Below are 19,768 nucleotides of genomic sequence, written 5' to 3'. Positions count from 1 at the left end.
GCTGCCCGCAGACGTCCCGGCCAACTCAGGTAACTTGCCCCAAATAACGTACTCGGTCCGTGGATTCAGCGTCACGCAACTCTTGATTTTTACTGTCCCTACCTTGTCAGGAATGCAATCACCTCTCCATCTCTCTGTGTTGGAAAGCATTGACAGGAATTGACTGTGGTGATCGGACAGACCGTTGTCAGGAGTGGAAACTAATCTCCAATAGCCATCAGTACTTTTCAATTGAGTCAAAATATATTTGATGGCATTGCTGCCAAGGATCATCTGTTCTGTCTGGCCTGGCACCACCATTACTGGTATTATCATTTGGCACCCGTAAACTGTGACGTGAATGTCGTACATGTCTCTGGGAGAAACTTGGTGTCCACCGCAGCCTACAATGACATAATTATCGGCCGTGTAACTCATCATATCAGGGAATTGCTGCAGGAGGGACTTAGCCGTGTCCTCACTTACTGTACAAGCCATCGACCCGCTGTCCAACAGCGCTCTGAAAGTGGGGCCTTCTTGCACAAGTACAGGTGTGTAAAACAGTTCGTCAGTCTCCGCTATTCTCTGAAACCCCTGAAAGATCAGCTTCTTCGATGGAGGTATCTTGTTGCTATACAACTCATAAATTGATTTATTATCTTGCATGTCAGGCATCACATTAGTGGTGGGAGGTATACTCTGTTGATCTGCACTGTTCTCCCCTAAGAGCAGATCAGTTAGTTTCCCTGAGGCAGTGGGACAACTTTCGTCACTGGACAATCACGTCGAGAATGCCCTGGGGCATGGCAGTGAAAGCAAAGGTTTTTGTCTCGGCAATGAGAGAGAGCACTGTGTTCGACTTCTTTGCAAATGATACATGGCTTGTCAGTGAAACCATTAATTCTGTCTCCAGGTCGCCTGGTTGGAGCTCGCCTTCTCCCTTGAAACTGGTTTGAGGTAACACGTATCAGAACCTTCTCCAACATACTAATAACGTCCGTTAGAGAGACATACTGTGGGCTCAAAGTCTGAGGTGGCTCGTGCATGAGGGTTGGACCATGGTTCACCTCAGCTTTGTGTACGGCAATTTCCGCTCTATTCGCAGGTTGTTGTAGGGAATCTGCTTTGTAGCTCTTCTCAGCGTGGTATTCATTCAGCACCTCTAGTACCTCACATGCTGACCACTTTTCGATGGTTTTTGATCTGTAAGTGAGTGCCAGTTCCTTGCATGGGCAGTTCCTAATAAACATGCGAGTGACCTCTATTTCAGGGTTGTCAAATGTTTTGCCCTGCTCACTCAAGCACTCAGAGGCAAGGTCAGCTGCTCTGTTTAGTCTCAGCCAGTAGTCATAGGGGTCCTCCTGGTGTTTGGGCAAAGTTGAATAAAAGTCAGCTAAAGGGACAGCAGAGTACTTGGTACAGCTAAAGTGTTTCCTGAGAAGACTATAAATCATGTCAGGGCGGGTATAGACGTCTATATTACTGTTTCTAATGCCAAACCTAGCTACATCTTTAGCTTTTCCTCTCAAATGCATTTGGATTTCCTCTGCTTGCTCTTCAAGTCTCACATTACTCTTCTTAATAAATGTCTTCATTAGATCTTCCCACTCATGTAATTTTATTGAGTCTGAGCCATCCCCATTAAATGATGGTGGTTCTTTAACCTTTCTCTGTGTAACCACCTGAACCTGTGTTACATCTGACACATAACCTGGCTTACTCAATGTGTTTGCTACATCTTGTGTGGCAGCAGCGCTAGGAGCTACTGTATTGTGTGACTGTATACGTGAGAAAATGCTATCAGCCAATGTATGTCCTATCTCCTGAATAACATTTGTCATCTGATCAGCTACACCCTCAGAAATGTCACTCGTGCTCTGATTAAACATGTTTCAAATATGTAAATGAGTCAAAATCACAAAATAAATCAGGAGCCTGCGTAACACGTCACTGTATAGCAATTTTAAATACTGTGAGCTGATGGCTTCATGAAACAATGTGGCAGGTAGGACAGTCCTCGGTTCGGAGAGTTTGATAGAAGTCACGGGTCACGGCACCAATGTAACCGCGGTGTACGTGTCCCACCAAAGATCCACATTCACGCTGGACTGGATGATGAGGTTTTTATTATTACAGTTTCTGCAAATGGATGAGTCACAACATTAGCTTTTTCTGCTGGGTCAGATCTCTTTGATCTCTTTGTAGTACTCTGGTAAAAACTGACAACAAAGCATATCAAAGAGCTTTCCTTTCACTTTACAGAAAATACATTTTAGAATATCACAATACATGTATAAATCTTTGCATTTGAACAAGATACTTTTAACAAGAGATCGTATAGTGGATTTTTAACGTTTACAATGAATTCAACATGTTTTTCTTTACTCTGAATTTTAACCAACATCATCCTTTTTTTAATGTATATGAAAAATAGGAATAAAAACAATAATCAGTATAAAAATGGGTACAATTTACCTGCAAATGGATGAGTCACAACATTAGCTTTTTCTGCTGGGTCAGATCTCTTTGATCTCTACAAGGGGAATTAATATTTAGTAAAACAGAAACAAAACGAAAATAAACCTAAACAGCTTGACAATATCAATCACATTACTATGCATGTTGAGAGATTTGTCAGCTGGGGTTATAAAGTTTAAAATTAACTTATTTTGTGGAGCACCAAAAGATATGTCTTACCTTTGTAGTACTCTGGTAAAACTGACAACAAACCCCACCTCCTGGTCACATGTTAGAAGCCAAAACCAAACCCCACCCCATACCAGCAGATGGCACTGTTGGACTCAGCATTGCAGGACATTTACCAAAAACTATACACATATTTTAGCAGGAATTTCAATAAAATAAAAGTTATTATCACACCCGTTACATTGATACACACTCCCAGTGTCCAAATGATTAATAATATACTTAAGGATCTACCCCTTGTATTGATTTAAACACGTCTTATTTTTGTTTTATCTATTGTATTCATTTATGTTCTATTTGTATTTCCACAGTACCTTATGTTCTCTTGAAAATGTGTGCTCTGTATTGCCCTTTGTTTTTATTTGTTCCGGTCCGATTTTGTTTGAATTTGCATTGTTCATTAAAAATCGTGCAAAAGCAAAAAAAAGGAAAAGAAAAAAAAAAGGTCAGTGCGTTACAAAAGGACGTCGCTACTATTTTCATGGTCCAACCGAAATCGAGAAACCTTAGTGACATTTGGACAGACAGAAAAATGAACCAATCAGTATATCTGTTAGCTATTGAACCAACGTCTTACTGAAAGAAAGCTTTAAAGAATACGTACCACTGCAAATTTATTGTATTATTTAATGAAGTAGTTTAAAATTGTGGATTTTGTTTCATACCGTCGATTTTACACTGAAATGTACCTTCCAGTTTCATCATGGTTCTGCACGTATTGTTTCGTCATCACGCTGCCACTTCTACGGTCCAAAAAATATTAAGAAGACGGGTGAGATTGGCTTGTCCAATGAAAAAAAAAGCTGTTTAGACAGACGGTAAAACCACCCAATCAGTACATCTCAAGGCGATAAAGGCCCACCTCCTAGTGAAAGCTTCAAAAGAATGAGTTACCACTACGGACAGGTACTAAATATGTTTTATTTTGTTCTGCGTGTGCGTAGGAAAAAAGTTGTTCCATTTGGCTCTTTCTAACTTGTAAGCTCAGTTTTTTCCTGTCGCTTCTGTGTTTCTTTGTTTGATTCAAGATGTATAATGTCATACCTGTTAGCATTTGTGGCTACTTCGATAAGCTACATAAGTTCCTCGTTTCCGCACACGTCAGACAAACCATAATCGAAAGCCTGCGCTAAAATGAAACTGTTTCATTATGTGAGAGATAAATGGGCGTACATCGAGCAGAAAAATATTTTCAATTAATTTGCCTGCTTTACTAAATCCGTGCATTTTAATTATTTTCTGTCACGCCGACCTTTGAGAGAACAAATCTTCTGTTTGATATATGGCGCTTTGTCGCGCAACTATGACGTCACGTTGAATGCAGGGGAAAGTGTGTTTGTTGAATCACACTGAAATGTCATCGCCCCAAAGTGTTTTCGGAACAAAATCGTTTCCCCCCAGTGATTTAAGAGCTAATATCACTACTGTCACATCCCGCTGTCCGTCAATGTTGAGGTCTGGCTCATCTCTGAAGAGTATGATGACGCTCTTTGTCGAAAATACGCAACCCAGCGATGATGGTGCTGCATCTGTGTCAGATCAGGAGGCTTCTCCTGCTTCTCATATCCATGGAAGCCAGGACTATATGTTTCCAAATCCTACCCAAAAAAGATTGCAAAAAGGGATGGCCGCCGGTGTTTTGCAGAGAAATGCACCCCTGCCGAAATTCGCATCCCCAAGCTACTATAACCACTTTTAACTCGTTTAATCTCACTTTTATATCACTTTTCGGGAATGTAATGGCGAACATATAACCAAATTTTCGAGAAGGTTTGTTCAAACCTCACTTTGTGTTTGCTGTTAAAAACGTCATATTGGAATATAATATTGTGAATGTACTTAATTGCTGTTGAGATTGTCATGATTGTTTTCTGTTTTTTAGTGTCAATAAATTTGTTCAAACCAAAAAAAAATATAAAACCAAAACCACTTCGTCCTGCATTTGTTGGGAATGTAATACAACTTAAACCATTCCGTCTTTATTTTATTCAAAAGCTGACCATGCGCCTTGTAATACAGTGCGCCTTATATATGGATCAATATTAAGTCGCAAAGTGTTGCAACTAAAGAAAGCAGCCGTCGACTAGATCTTCCCCCAAAGGCGAAGTAGTCCGCGGTGTGTGCTGGGATTTATATACCGACGTTTCATTTCCTAACCAATGTGTCAATCATCATCTGAATCAGTCACTATTGGCTAAAGTTATTCGGAGGGAAAGGGGGCGGATCCTTCTTTGTCATTTACAGGCTCGCATTGGCTGAAGGGGCGAAACAAAGCTTGCAATTGGCCGAAAAAGATGAATGTGAATCACAGGTTGGGCTGCGCTACGGCATAGAGAAAACATGTTTTACTATTCTGTATTTGTAAATATTTTACTCTCCTGGATTTACTACACTCACGGTATTAAGAAGACCATGATTACATGAAGGCTGCAAGAGAACTTAGGTGAGCTATGCGGCTTTATATTTTCCCGGTATCTTGTTTTAGAACGATCTTGATGTTTCTGTGATGAGTCCATTTTTAAACTAAATTCATTTCAAAGTGTTTATTGTCATATGCACAGTAAAGAACCCCGTTTCCCTGCACAATAAAATTCTCACTTTGCTGTCCACACAGTTGCCAGCAAAAAATAAAATGGAAACTAAGAAATGTTTGTTTGGTGACATCGTACGGACACCGCATCTGCACGTGTCTACGACACGTATTTGCTTCTTTGCAAGCTTTCGGAATGTTAAGGGGGTAATAAGTTTGACCGAACTATCTGACTGTTTTGTCGACGTTCCCATTGTAGCGCCTTATAATCCGGTGCGCCTTATGTATAGAAAATATAGGACCAAAAACTATTTTTTCGGGGGTGCGCCCTATAACCCGGTGCGCCTTTATAGTGCGGAAAATACGGTAATGCACACCGTTTACAAATCACTTTTGAGCAGGTTACATGTTTATTTTGCCTTTTCCTATTCAAATCGCTCGTATTGGAACTGTTATGCACTCTACCATAAAGCTTATTGCAGCATAATAAGCTTTACGTTAGAGTGCATAACAGTTCTCAAAAGTGATTTGTATACGGTGTGCATTACCGTTCGATTACATTCCCAACAAATGCAAGACGAAGTGGTTTTTGTTATATGTTCGCCATTACATTCCCGAAAAGTGAGATAAAACGAGGTAAAATTGGTTATAGTAGCGAGGGAATACAAATCTTGGCAGGGATTTATTTCTCGGCATAACACCGGCAGGCTGTTCTTGCTTAAGATAACACAAAATGGGACGTAGTCCCTCGACAACTCTCACAGTTAACGGGTCCATGAACCTATTTAAACCTAAAATATCACACAAACGTGTATACTGCATGTGCAACATGAAATGATCAAAAAACATAACTACACCAACATGTAAACATAAATGCATTTTGCAACATCCTGTGGAATTGAAATATCTGAATCTGAATAGTCGACAACCCTTTTACATACATCTATTTTCAATTTGGTTTTATCTCCTCCCTAGCAGGCAGCTTCCCCATTTGAAATGAGCCCCATAATTTTATTCAATGCATTCTCTTTTAGGGCTATCCGGGCGCAGGGCACCCGGCACCAAATGCCCCCTACAGCGGACCCGGTGGTCCATACGCACCTGCTCCCTACAGTGGTGCATCAGCTCCACCAGGAGGCTACTACGGACCTGGACCCGGGGGTGCACCTTACGGAGGACAGCCTCATGGAGCCCCATATCGCCACCCTCCTTCCTCAGGTACTATCAATGTGGGCGATTACTGGGAAAAAAAGTAGTTGGTTACAGTTACTAGTTACTTCATTTAAAAAGTAATTGCATTACCCTCTAGATTACTGACACTAAAAAGTAACTATTTACTTACAAAAGATTGTAGATACTACCATTTAAACCAACACCGCTAACACTGCCTAAAAATACTCGCATGATAAAAGAAAACAAAGTAAACGTTTACAGTAACCTTTAGAAACGGTGGACCCTTCATATTTCTTTGTGATTGCAATCTTGAGAACTTGCAAACTAACACGACCGAGACATTCCACATCCATTCTGTCTGCAAATCACTCGAAAATGTCCATCTTCATTTTTAAGCAATATCCAAAACATATTTTTTTTTTCATGACATGGTGTGTTGCCAAAATTATTTTACTCATAAAAAAATTCTGCACTCCTTTATCAAACTTTCTGTACTCATGTTTGCCCCATTGATTTAGTGGTTCCAGTATAGGCCACGCCCCTTCTCTAAGTGCTACCTTCCATTCACTACTGGTGACACCCGACCAAATATTTACATGTAAATTAACCTCGGATTTCAGTATTCCAACTAAATATCTGTAAATAGCTTAAACGTGAGTATATATTGTAGGGAGAAAATCAAAATATCGATGGAAGACATCACATGTCCTCGTACTCTGTGCTTGGGATGGCCCCACTGTAACTGTATTCAGTTGTATTTTGAAGGTGTATACACACTAAAGATAAAATTCAAAAAAACTTAGCAAAAGATAGCAAAAACTTTTTTTTTTAAATATATAATCTTGAAATAATATCATCCTAAATGTTCCAGAGTTAAATGCCATTTATTGTGTCTATATTATAGCACTTTAACACATTTTCACAAAAAGACTAAAGGCATTTCACCCCCAAAAAATATTTATCAGAAAATGCAATGATCTAAAATTAGAGAACACGGTGATAAAATAAGAGTAGAACGGTGACTTTGGCATGGAAACAATATCTGAAAAAATATCTGAAGGTTCCAAATAAATGTGAAACTGATACTTTAACAAACTCTGTTTTTATTGTAGTCGCTTTTGCTGTGGGTGTATAGGTGCCATGATGTGTTTGGAAGGTTTTCTATCTCTTAATAAGGGGAATTGATATCATAAATAAGGGGAGCAATCAGCTGAGGTTTACAGGTATGAGGTACCCCCTTCTGTTTCTCGTCACGTCAAAGAATGGATGTGAAACGAACGCCACTCAGGCAGGTTCACTTTGTATCTGCCAAGCGGGCTCAGATTGGCTTACGATTTAAGCCGTCGGTTGCGTGACCACAATTTTTCTGCTTTAAGGGACTGTCCCACCCGGTGTCAACCCCGAGGCGTACCAATGTTTCCAGAGCGTCGACACGGACCACAGTGGCTTTATCAACCTGAAGGAGCTCAAGCAGGCTCTCGTCAACTCCAACTGGTCCAGTTTTAATGACGAGACTTGCCTCATGATGATCAGTGAGTCGTGCGATTAACCCCATCATAAATGATTTGTGTTTATGAAATATTTTTATTTATTTTTAGACATGTTTGACAAGACCAAGTCAGGTCGTATGGACCTTTTCGGCTTCTCAGCCCTTTGGGACTTCATGCAGAGGTGGAGGGCACTCTTTCAACAATACGACAGGGACCGTTCAGGGTCTATCAGTGGTACCGAATTGCATCAAGGTAGTCATCTAAATAAATACCAAAATTTACAGAAAATAAGGCGCACCCAAAAATCCCAAATTTGCCAGAGATTTTGAAAGTGTGCCTTATAAGATGTTGCACGGTGGATACGATTTTAAATTTATACTATATATATATATATATATATATATATATATATATAGGCATTACATTTTCTCAGATCTCAGATCAGGAAATGAATGTTGGAGGATAGAGAAAATAGAAAGTTGTCCTGAAAGATATGAATAAAGGCAAAGTCCAGTTCATCATCAGATACACCAAATAGTTATTACCCTCTTAATGCATTTTTCCAGTTATTTATTCATTTCAGGACTACACTCTGTTTTCTTCATTTTCTAACATTCTTTTCTAGCACCGTGAGAAAGAGTAGTTCGATAATGACGTAAAATGCTGTGCCTTGCTTTTTGTTATCAATATCACAAGTGGTCTTGTGGTGAAATTGTGAGAGACAGAACTGGAGTAGTAGTGGAACTGAGCAAGCGTGTGGATGAGAGAGTACTCAGTTGATTTGGACACATGGAGAGGATGGATGAGGAGCGAATGTTGAAGAGGATCTACAGAGCAGAAGTCAATCGAAGGAGACCAAAAGGAAGGCCGCGATTGACGTGGATGGATGGTGTTATGAGTGCACTGCAGGAAAGAGGTCTGAATATAATGGAAGATAGAGCTCTTGTTGGTGATAGGAATGAGTAGAGAGGTGTCATGAAAGGATAGTGGGATGTTTAGACGTGTTCTAAGGGACGGACAGGGCACCCGTATGATGCGGCAGGGGTAAACCACTGAAAGCTGTCGGGCCCTGCTGTTGAACAGAATAGTGTGTTGTGTCACCCTGACCCGAGTGACATGGCCGGTTTCTTGTGTCCCGTTTCATCTGGAGGGACGAAAGCATGACTGACTTAGGTGCCGAGGTGCTTAATTTTTGGGGATGTTTGTGCATTTGGGTTGGCCATTGTCAATTTTTTTGTGTTTTTTGATACTTTTTACTTTATTTATTTTTTTTTTTTGTTTTTGTGTATGTGTTTGTCTTACTGTCAGTCACCCCTCCACCACGATAGATAGATAGATAGATAGATACAGGACTGTCTCAGAAAATTAGAATATTATGATAAAGTTCTTTATTTTCTGTAATGCAATTAAAAAAACAAAAATGTCATACATTCTGGATTCATTACACATCAACTGAACAATTTCAAGCCTTTTATTATTTGAATATTGCTGATTTTGGCTTACAGCTGAAAAAAACTCAAAAATCCTATCTCAAAATATTAGAATACTTCCTCAGACCAAGTAAAAAAAATAATTTTATAACAGCAAAACTAAATCAAACATTTGTGAGAGTTGTCGAGGGACTACGTCCCATTTTGTGTTATCTTAAGCAAGAACAGCCTGCCGGTGTTATGCCGAGAAATGATGCACTCAGTACTTGGTTGGGAATCCTTTTGCACGGATTACTGCATCAATCCGGCGTGGCATGGAGGCAATCAGCCTGTGGCATTGCTGAGGTGTTATTGATGCCCAGGATGCTTCGATAGTGGCCTTCAGCTCATTTGCATTTGTAGGTCTGGTGTCTTTCATCTTCTTCTTAACTATACCCCACAAATTCTCGATGGGGTTCAGGTCAGGGGAATTAGCAGGCCAATCAAGGACAGTGATGCCATGGTCAATGCACCAGTTACTGGTGGTTTTGGCACTGTGGGCAGGTGCCAGATCATGCTGGAAAATGAAATCCTCATCTCCATAGAGCTTTTCAGCAGATGGAAGCATGTAGTGCTCTAAAATCTCTTGGTACACAGTTGCATTTACTCTGGACTTGATGAAACACAGTGGACCAACACCAGCAGCTGACATGGCTCCCCAAACCATTGCTGACTGTGGGAACTTCACACTGGATTTCAAGCAACTTGGATTTTGCTCCTCTCCAGACTCTGGCGCCTTGACTTCCAAATGAAATGCAAAACTTGCTTTGTCTGAATAGAGGACTTTGGACCACTCTGCAACTGTCCAGTGCTTCTTCTCCATAGCCCAAGTCAGACGCTTCTTCCGTTGTCTTGAGTTCAGAAGTGGCTTGACCATGGGAATACAGCTATTGTAGCCCATTTCCCAGACACGTCTGTGAACTGTGGCTTTTGATACCTGGACTCCAGCTTCAGCCCACTGTCTTTGAAGCTCCCCCAAATTCTGGAAGCGGCTCTTCTTCACAATTTTGTTAAGGCTGCGGTCATCTCTCTTGGTTGTGCAGCGTTTCCGGCCACATTTTTCCCTTCCAACAGACTTTTTGTGGATATGCTTTGAAACTGCACTCTGTGAACAGCCTGCTCTTTGAGAAATTTCTTTTTGTGTCTTACCCTCCTGATGGAGGGTATCAATGATGGTCCTCTGGACAGCAGACAGATCAGCAGTCTTCCCCATACTTGTGATTTAGTTTACTGAACCAAGCTGAGTGTTTTTAAGGCTCAGGAAACCCTCGCAAGGTGTTTCGAGTTAATTAGATGATTCAGGTGATTAGTTGAATAGCCTACTTGTATACTTTTTCATGATATTCTAATATTTTGAGATAGGATTTTTGAGTTTTCTTAAGCTGTAAGCCAAATTCAGCAATATTAAAATAATAAAAGGCTTGAAATAGTTCAGTTGATGTGTAATGAATCCAGAATGTATGACATTTTTGTTTTTTTAATTGCATTACAGAAAATAAAGAACTTTATCACAATATTCTAATTTTCTGAGACAGTCCTGTAGATCTAGTGGTCTGGTTTCAGCGCACTCACCACTGTAATCTGTGTTCGATCCCGATGCATAAAATGTTTTGCAATTTTGGTCAGTGATATTTGTAGACTGACCTCTAACCTACAGTTGGCCTAAAAATATATACTGTAAAACATTAGTTTCAATCCCATACTTCTTATAGTGCAGTGTTCCTTATCTATGAAAAATATTGACAAAATGTTTGGAGCATGCACCTTAATAATCAAATGTGCCTTATAGTGTGGAAAATACGTAATTAAAATATAAAATAAATGTATCTGATCCCATCTTCTCCGCTAGCCCTGGTGCAGATGGGGTACAACCTGAGCCCACCGTTTTCTGAGTCGCTAGTGCGCCGTTTTGGTGCGCGGGCAGCGCGACCCGGCATGCAGCTGGACGGCTTCATCCAGGTGTGCACACAGCTGCAGAGCATGACGCAGTTCTTCAGGGAGAAAGACACCACCATGACTGGAAATGTCCGCCTCAGCTACGAGGACTTCCTCTCGGGGGCCATCACCAGGCTCATGTGACCGGAATGCCAACTCTGTGCCTTTTGACATATCAGCCAGAACATCCTGTGACTTGTTGCCGTAGAAACAGGGAACCTAACTTCTAGAGTACTTTGGAATGTTCAGTCGCAACTTTCAAACAATAGATCAGGGGTGGACAAACTTTTGGAGTTGCGGGCCATCTTGGGTTAAACATTTTGGCACTTTTAATCTGCAGTCTCAAATCCGATACATTGACAGAACATACCGTTAACCATGTGCAAAAATGGCACTAAAGATTTTCAGGGGGTACTTTTTATTTTTTTAAATCTATGGGAGGTAAGACTACTGTCTCTGTTATTCATATTTTTATTGACATTCCCATATTGGAATTATTAATATTCCATAATCCAACTGCTGGCATGTGATAATGCCTTTAACTCCTTTGATCAGGGTTACTCATTTTCATACGGTGGCCGCATTGTAGAAAAAAAAAATCATTCACGGGGCCTGGACTAGTAGATTCAAGAGAGAAGAGAGAGAGAAATGAGAGAAATAACGATAGCAAAAGACACAAAAAGGGGATGCGTTTGAGATGGAGCAAACGAGCGAGGAATATAGAAAGGGAGAGACAAATGAAGAGGGTGTGAGAGAAAGAAAGAAAAATAGAAGAGAAAGAGAGGGAGAAGGAAATCAAAGTAGACATACATTTTATCGTTACTGTTTCCTCCAAATTCATAAAATGTTGGCAAGTCCATTATAACATGAGAAATCTGTAAACCACTAGCGCATGATTTTTTTTTTTTTTATATCATTCACTAATTAGGGATTGTATCGACAAACTCATCACGTGGTATCAATTCTAATGAATTAGTGATTTCAAAAAATAAGAATAATTAAGTGCAACTTTTATTTTTCAAATTTTAACAGTTTTTAAGCCTCTTTTTTTAAACGAATTGTTTCCATTTTTTTTGCATAAAGGTATGCTGTCTACTCATTGAGTAAAAAGATCATGTAGGTCTTTGCCACTTTTTCTCATTCTTTTATTACATGCAGACAATTACATGTATGTGTTATATTTCATTTTATATTTGCTTATGAATCAATTCATTTTACAAAATTGGTTTCCAAAAACTCAGAATGTAGTAGAAGTAGAAGTACTAAAATAGTCATGTGAATTTAAAACTCAAAACGTAAATTAATTTATTTTTTCCAAGCCTTTTGATAAATATATTATAAATTCATAATCAATTAAGAAAGACACTACGGGCAAGAATGACACCAAATTACATGTTTTATTAGTAGTACCTTTTACCAGTATACCATTTTGGTTGGGTGGGCTGGATTGAAAAGGTGGGCATGTTGTTTGTGGCCCCCAGGTTGAAGTTTGCCCTCCCCTGCAAGACTGCAGGACTTGATTGCATCATTACCACTGATGTCTTGCTTTTTGGAATGTGTGGTGGATATTTGTTCTGAAATCTAAACACTCAAATATGATTTACTTGCATAGTTCCATCTATTTTATTAATACGTTCCCCCCTCACGTGTTGTCTATTTTTGTTCTGCAGTATTTAAATTTGGTAAAAGACAAGGGTATTTGTACGAATACTGCACATGATGCTTTACAATGCCCTCCAAACCTGCAAAACGTATGTTTGTACTTTGATACCACTGATAATGAAACACATGAGTTATTTAGCATTCCATTGAGGTTTTTGTTTTATCTATTGCCAAAATGATCTCGTTTGAATAATGATCGTTATCAGTGGATGGGGCGATATGAAGATAAGAGTATTAGATTTGTAATTTGCACTTTTAAAAGTACATGTAAAAAACGTAAATAAAATAATGAACCTGTTTGTATTATACTGGTTTTGTGTTGTTGTTTTTTGACCATATTGGCAAATGTTAGTAAAGGCAATAGTTGTGTTAACTATTCAGTAAAGTACTGTAAACATGACTATTACGTGCCAAACGTTGACGGTGTATTCTGACCGCTAGATGGTGGTAAAGCCTCGCACAAACTGCCAATTACTGCGAGGAAGACAATGAGCCTTGTTGACCAATCAGATGGCTAACAGGAAGTGATAGCTCGTTACATACTCATATTGCGGCACGGACAAATATTAAAGGTGAGTCAAATGTCATAACTTAAAAAAAATGAACAAAAGTGTTGTATCAATCATCCTATATGTCATAATCTTCACTCAAAAAAGTGGCTGGTGTTAGGACGCAGTCGATTAGCTAGTTTTAGGTTGATTACGTTACTATGTTAAATGACTTGTGTGTACATGTTTAAATGGTAATATTTGTTCCATTGTGTGAATGCACGTTTATATATTTGGTTTTATGTATCTACAAATTGTTTTTATTGACAAAAGAAAGCGTAAAAATGTGAAGACTTGTGTTTTGGGGCAAGGGGAGCATCTTAAAAAGAAAATTAGTCCAATGCGTCAATACGCCCATTACCATGATATTCACAATAATAATAAACGTAAATCCACCGTGTAATTATGTGGAGCATTTGGGTGTCCTCGTAAGATTGCACCGAAATCACTCATTCATTCATTTTCGGAGCCGCTTATCCTCATTAGGGTCGCGAGAGTGCTGGAGTCCATCCCAGCTGTGTTTTTAAATTGTGGGAGGCAACCGCAAAACATGCAAACACCACACAGGGCAGCTGGTTGCTGAAATTCAACCTGGGATTCCTAAACTGTAAGGCGGAGGATCTGAAATCAACAGTCTGCTCACAATTAACACCAAATCTCACGTCAATCTGGGCGCCAAGTAAAATACAAACCTACCAAATGAACCAACTAATAGTGTGTTGGTGTTCTGTTGTCTCTGTGTCAGGTTGTGACACAGGGATCTATGCATCCTGGAACTATGTTGCCAAAAGATTTTGCATGGCGAAAATTTTGTTTACTAGCTTTGTAACATGACATAGTGAGCTGCAGTTGATCATTCTCCACAATAATTGGCTAGAAAAGCATAGATTTGGTTTGATTCACAAGCAGTTTTACCATCCGACAGGCAACTGTACCCAGGCTGATTTTAATTCAAACGCATCACCTTAAAAGCCTTAGTTCAAGTTCAGTCTGAACATGGCAATGTCAGTCAAACGATAGTGAAAGTTAACTTTCTTTCTTGACCGCGGACCAAATGACTTATCCTTACCAATGTGAGACCCAAAGTTCTTAGCTGGTTCAAACTGGATAATTTGTGCAAGAGTTCTTTTAGATAGTAATACACCAAGAAAGGACAGGTTAAAGCAACCTGGTGGGTCAGCTCGAGTTTCTATCTAATATCTGAAAGGCCTAATCTAACACTTATGATAAATAACATATGAATTTCTTCATAGTTGGAAGCAGGCAGCCGAAGCCATGTGGCCTGTGGTCTGGACCGCCATGCGGACCTACGCCCCATACGTCACCTTCCCCGTGGCCTTTGTGGTGGGGGCTGTGGGCTACCACTTGGAATGGTTCATCAGGGGGACGTCCAAACCTCGTGAGGGGGAGAAAAGTATTCTGGAACTGAGGGAGGAGAGAAAACTCCTGGAGCAAGCCGGGACGGACGGCACGCAGGTGCTCAGCCTCAAAGACAAACTGGAGTTCACACCACAGGCAGTCCTGAACAGGAACCGGCCCAAGGAAAGCTAACGCTTTTGAGGACAATATTGCAGAAGTTGGAGGAAATGTTTTGCATCCATCTGATTCATATGTATGTTCATGTCATTGAGATCTATCTGTTATCTAATTATGGAACCAAAGATATTCATGCAATGTATTGGTAAGTATACAAGGTTTTTGATATGACGCAACATTGTGGAAAGTCATATTTGGGGGCGAAGCTCTGGATCTAGACAAGCTATACCACTTAATGCATTATGTTTTATTCGTGTCTTCCAAATAAATGTGAAACCGATACTTTATTTGGAATCTTTAATGGCTACTCTAACGAATATTTTTAATTAAAATATCCATGGGATGAAGGATTTACCACATTTAAAAAATTATAAAGCACACCTAAAAACCCCAATTTGGCCAGAAATGTAGATATGCGCCTGGTAGCCCAGAGCCCATTACTGCAAAACGCAGTAAATAAGATCGGAATGCATACTGTAAATATATGTGTGCGCTATTATACAAGATTTTACAGTACGTGTGCAATGATTGATGAATAGTTAAACATCCTTGACCAAAATCAAAAAACATAATTAGCAATGGGTTTATAACTCGAGTCTTGGGATTTGGAGCGCAGATGCTTTACCACTACACCACACATAAATAATGAGAACATTATTTCCACTCACAGTGCCAAAAACATTGATTTGTGGAGTGCATTTTGTTCTCCATTTTGATAAGTTATACAGTCTCCATTTCCTCACGCTGTTTGTTAGAGAATAGTGAAAACGGAAAGTCTTTCAACAAAATACTATATAAGCTCCTTTACGTACGTTTACATATTAAAACGCAACGTTATTGACACATAGGTGAAGGAGTGGATAGACAGTTAAACTTATCAGAATGCTGAACAAAGTGCACTATGCAAATCAGTGTTCCAAGTAAGATTTAAATGGTGGTCCTTTATTTAATTGGGAAGAAGACGCCATCATATTTCTGCTGAAACCAGTTCATGGACCCGGGTCGACCCAGAACCGCGTTGAAGTTCAGTTTGTAGATATCGAACCTTTGATGATACTTGATGTTAATTGTGTTTCTGGCACAGTGAGTAAAAATAGTGTGATAACGCAATAAAATCAAATGCTTTTCCGTCTGTTATCTGTTCCACTGATGGTCTAGTGGTAAAGTGTCTGCGCCATCACCCCCGTGACCTTGGGTCGATTCCTGTTGCAAACAGTTTTTTGCAATTTTAATCAGCGATGCTTATTGACTAATCAATCATTGCACTGTTATATGCCCTAAGTATATAAAGGTTATACAAAAAATACACAGTAGCTCTTACTATAGTCTCAATTTCAGAGGCCTTATAGTTTGGTTTGTATGAAAAATCTTTGACAAAAGATTAGATTTTGGGGGTGCACCTTCTCGTGCAGAAAATGCGGTAAATACAATTGATGATGATGCCCAACATTGGAGAAAGTAATTACAGTGGAACCTCGGTTTTCGAACACCTCTCAGTTCGAACAAATCGGTTCTCGACCAAAAATTTTGAGAAATTCTTGCTTCGCTTTTCGTTCAAAAAATCGGAGTTCGAACGCTGGTACGCTAGGGTGCGATGCTGAGCGGCGTACGGGTGTAGATTGCCCCCACCCCTCGTGAAGAACTGTTATGGCGTGCGCGCGCACTTCTTTTTGTTTTCGCTTTAGATATCGGTGAACGGAGTATTTTAGCCCCTAATTATGCCTCCGAAGAAGGTCGGTGCAAGCAGCAAAGTTGCTACAGGTGAAAAAAGAAGGGTAGTGCGTACAACTATTGCATTTAAGAAAGAAATAATAGCAAAATATGAAGAAGGTGTGCGAGTTTCCCTTCTTTCGAGGGAATAGAGCATGGCTTCTGCAGACCTTCACAAAGGTAAGAAATCCTATTCGTAATTATTTTCTTTATCCTTTAACCGCTGATTTTTTTAGTTGTACACGTTCATGTTAGCGCAATCTTTCGTACGGAAGATTACGCTAACGCAAACGTACGATTAGCCTGGGTTAGCTTCATGTTTACGTTCATGGTAAGCATTCAGGGTGTTGGAACGGATTAAAACGATTTTACATTACTTTTAATGGGAAAAACGATTTTATGTGAATCGAACAAATCGGTTTTCGAACAGGGTTCTGGAACGGATTATGGTCGAAAACCGAGGTTCCACTGTATAAGGATGTATTTCTGAATCTATACCACTTCATGTATTCTGTTTTATTCGAGTCTTCCTAATAAATGTGAAACCGATACTACAATCAGAATCTTTAATGACCACCGCCGGGAAGCTTTCGATATAAAAAATGCTCGGAATGAAGGATTTCATTCGTATCAGGAAGTTATTCAAGGCAAAGGAAGCTTATTTGACTCTTACTTTCAGGAAGGTTGAGTCTGTCCTTTTGGGAACAATTAGAGGACAGGACACAATGGACCAGCTCCTCCGAATTGGACGGAGCCGTGGGAACTCAACACCAAGGATCCTAGGAAAATTGACAAAAAAAGAGGGTGGGGGAGCTTCATTGTTCCACTGGAAAATGGGTGATGCTGGAAGTCCAGGTTTTTGTTTTGTTTTTCTTTCAAAAGCAGTGCAGTCGAACATCCTGAATAGACAATACAGTTGTCTGCTTGCTGGAACTGGCATCCCCTCATAAACACACATAGACCAATTTAGGACTGAAATAAACTCTTTCCATTGTATTTATTTCAGTTGTCTTTCAACAGTGTGCTTTTATTTTTTTTCACTGTAAACAAAAGACAATATACTGTAATGAGCCTCCCACCCTCGCCTTGCTTCCAACTACCCCAAAAACGACAGGTGTTGGAATATTTGGGGAAATTGTGCGATACAATGGATTACCTGGGGAAAAATGAAAAACCCAAATAATTCCCAATTTGCAGAAATTCATAAACAAATACATTGCAAGATCTCTTAACCACCTGGTTTGTTTGGGCACCACTTCTTGTGTGTCTTGGGCAAATAAAGCCTGGCAATGACCATCGCTTTCGAGGCTGTTTTTTGGGGGGTCGGAATTGCTCCCCCACATATAACTGATGGTACTTGTTGCCATGGTTACCAGTAACAGGAGAAGCTGATCTGGCTCCGATACAGCACTTTCATCATCTGTTCGCCTTTGTTTTTGGTGTAAAGCATCATACTGCTCTTCAGAGATGAGACAGATGTCGACATCGACGGGCAGCGGCATTTGACAATACTAACACTAGGTCCTAAATCACCGGGAACTAATGTGTTTCGAAATTTCAAGTATTACATCGTACAAATACGCCTTCTAAGACTCGTGGCTTTCAAACAAACTTTCTGGCCAAGACATTATATCCTTTTGCTTATATTAGGCTCAGAGGCTAAGTTTTGTTGTGCATGAGTAGTGTTGTACTACAATAACTACATGATGGCCTCAATTGTTTTCTTCCTAGCCATCTCAGGATTTTTGTTTTGTCAAAATTTTCCAAGCATTTCTTTCATAGGGATTCTATATTTACAATTTCTTAAATTTTTTAAAACAGAGCTTTATTTTTGTTACATTTCTAAATTGGTCAAGTGTAGTTTAAGACGACCAATTTAAATTCCTTTACTGCCAATAATTGCAATATATGCCAACGTGTTTATTTTTATCTCTTCATTTTGTGTTTGTTCATCTTTGATCGTACATTAGGTAATTAAATGTAGTGTGTAACAAGGCGTGCGAAAAATCACTAGGGCACGTAATATAATCGAAAAAAGATTTTTTTGGTTTGAACAATTTTATTGACACTATTAACAGCAAATAAACAATGTGAGGTTTGAACAAATGTTCTCGACAATCTTAACAACAATTAAGCATATTCACAATTTCGTTGTTCACAATTTCGTTATATCTAACAATATGACGTTTTAACAATTTTTTCGACATTTTTAACAGCAATAAACACACAATTTCATGATATCATATCCCAACAATATGAGTTTTATTGACACTTAACAGCAATTAAATACTTCTTGTTTTTTTTTGTTTTTTGTTTTTTAGCAAATAAACAATGTGAGGTTTGAACAATCTCAACAGCAATCAAGCATACTCACAATTTCGTGACGTTTTAACAATTTTTCCGACATTTTTAACAGCAATTAAACACACAATTTCATTAGCCTAACAACGGTGTACAGTGTAAACAATATCACATAATGCAAGTCCCACCACGCCACTATTTTTTTAGAAGCTGAGTGCTACTCCTTTTACTGATTAAAACCAGTTTTATATGTATTTTGTAATGCCAACTATAATCGTGTAATTACCTATTCAACATTAGGCAGAGCTTCCCAATTTGAAAATCAAATTTCAGAATGGATAAAGAGAATTTTTAGAAACTTATTAGTAGCATTTAAGATCGCCATTTTAAGTCAAAAGTGTTTTTTAGACAAACACTGCAGATCAAACATGCTGTCATTGCAAGTGTCTAGCATACAGAACTAATGCATAATACATCTTAAGGAAAAAAATATAATTTTCGTGACGTTAATGAGCATTGCTTGATTATTTGTCATGTGTTATTACAAGACGTATGGTAGAATACTGATGTACATTGAATGATAAAGCATATTACTGAAAAACAAAGGTAAAAATTCATAGTTTATACTCTTTTAGTGATTTGGATTTTCTCAGAATAGAAAGTCTGGATCCAACCCCAGAGCTAGACTGATTTTGGCTGAAATATACTAATGATGGACAGTGTTTATAT

The 19,768-nt window shown here is 39.1% G+C and overlaps 2 protein-coding genes across 3 annotated transcripts; both read left to right on the top strand.

Moving 5' to 3' along the window:
* The first annotated feature begins 3,455 nt into the window (after positions 1-3,455).
* Positions 3,456-13,256, top strand: pef1 (penta-EF-hand domain containing 1). 2 transcript variants are annotated; one of them, XM_088329128.1, is made up of 5 exons: positions 3,456-3,591; positions 6,250-6,433; positions 7,765-7,920; positions 7,987-8,130; positions 11,197-13,256. In XM_088329128.1, the coding sequence occupies exons 1-5, from the start codon at positions 3,571-3,573 to the stop codon at positions 11,424-11,426; spliced, it is 735 nt and encodes a 244-aa protein (XP_088185254.1). In that variant the 5' UTR covers positions 3,456-3,570; the 3' UTR covers positions 11,427-13,256. The 2 variants fall into 2 exon arrangements, with proteins under 2 accessions (XP_088185254.1, XP_088185255.1); XM_088329129.1 differs by lacking the exon at positions 3,456-3,591 and adding an exon at positions 3,751-4,015.
* A 106-nt stretch (positions 13,257-13,362) lies between these two features.
* smim12 (small integral membrane protein 12) lies at positions 13,363-15,315 on the top strand. The gene is made up of 2 exons (XM_088329131.1): positions 13,363-13,516; positions 14,746-15,315. Exon 2 carries the CDS (start codon positions 14,768-14,770, stop codon positions 15,041-15,043), a length of 276 nt encoding a protein of 91 aa, XP_088185257.1. The 5' UTR covers positions 13,363-13,516; positions 14,746-14,767; the 3' UTR covers positions 15,044-15,315.
* The last annotated feature ends 4,453 nt before the right edge of the window (positions 15,316-19,768 follow it).

Source organism: Urocampus carinirostris, chromosome 2, assembly GCF_059441175.1.
Source record: "Urocampus carinirostris isolate Australia breed hairy pipefish chromosome 2, RoL_Ucar_1.0, whole genome shotgun sequence".
In the NCBI taxonomy this organism is placed as follows: domain Eukaryota; kingdom Metazoa; phylum Chordata; class Actinopteri; order Syngnathiformes; family Syngnathidae; genus Urocampus; species Urocampus carinirostris.
The sequence above is the reverse complement of the archived record's forward strand: the minus strand, read 5'-3'. Positions and strand labels throughout refer to the sequence as shown.

Excerpts from the sequence above, each read along its gene's own strand:
- pef1 (XM_088329128.1), top strand. The coding sequence starts at position 3,571 with ATGAGTTACCACTACGGACAG. Across the intron at positions 6,434-7,764 it reads TCGCCACCCTCCTTCCTCAG|GGACTGTCCCACCCGGTGTC; the intron begins GTACTATCAATG and ends TTCTGCTTTAAG. Across the intron at positions 7,921-7,986 it reads GACTTGCCTCATGATGATCA|ACATGTTTGACAAGACCAAG; the intron begins GTGAGTCGTGCG and ends ATTTATTTTTAG.
- smim12 (XM_088329131.1), top strand. The coding sequence starts at position 14,768 with ATGTGGCCTGTGGTCTGGACCGCCATGCGGACCTACGCCCCATACGTC.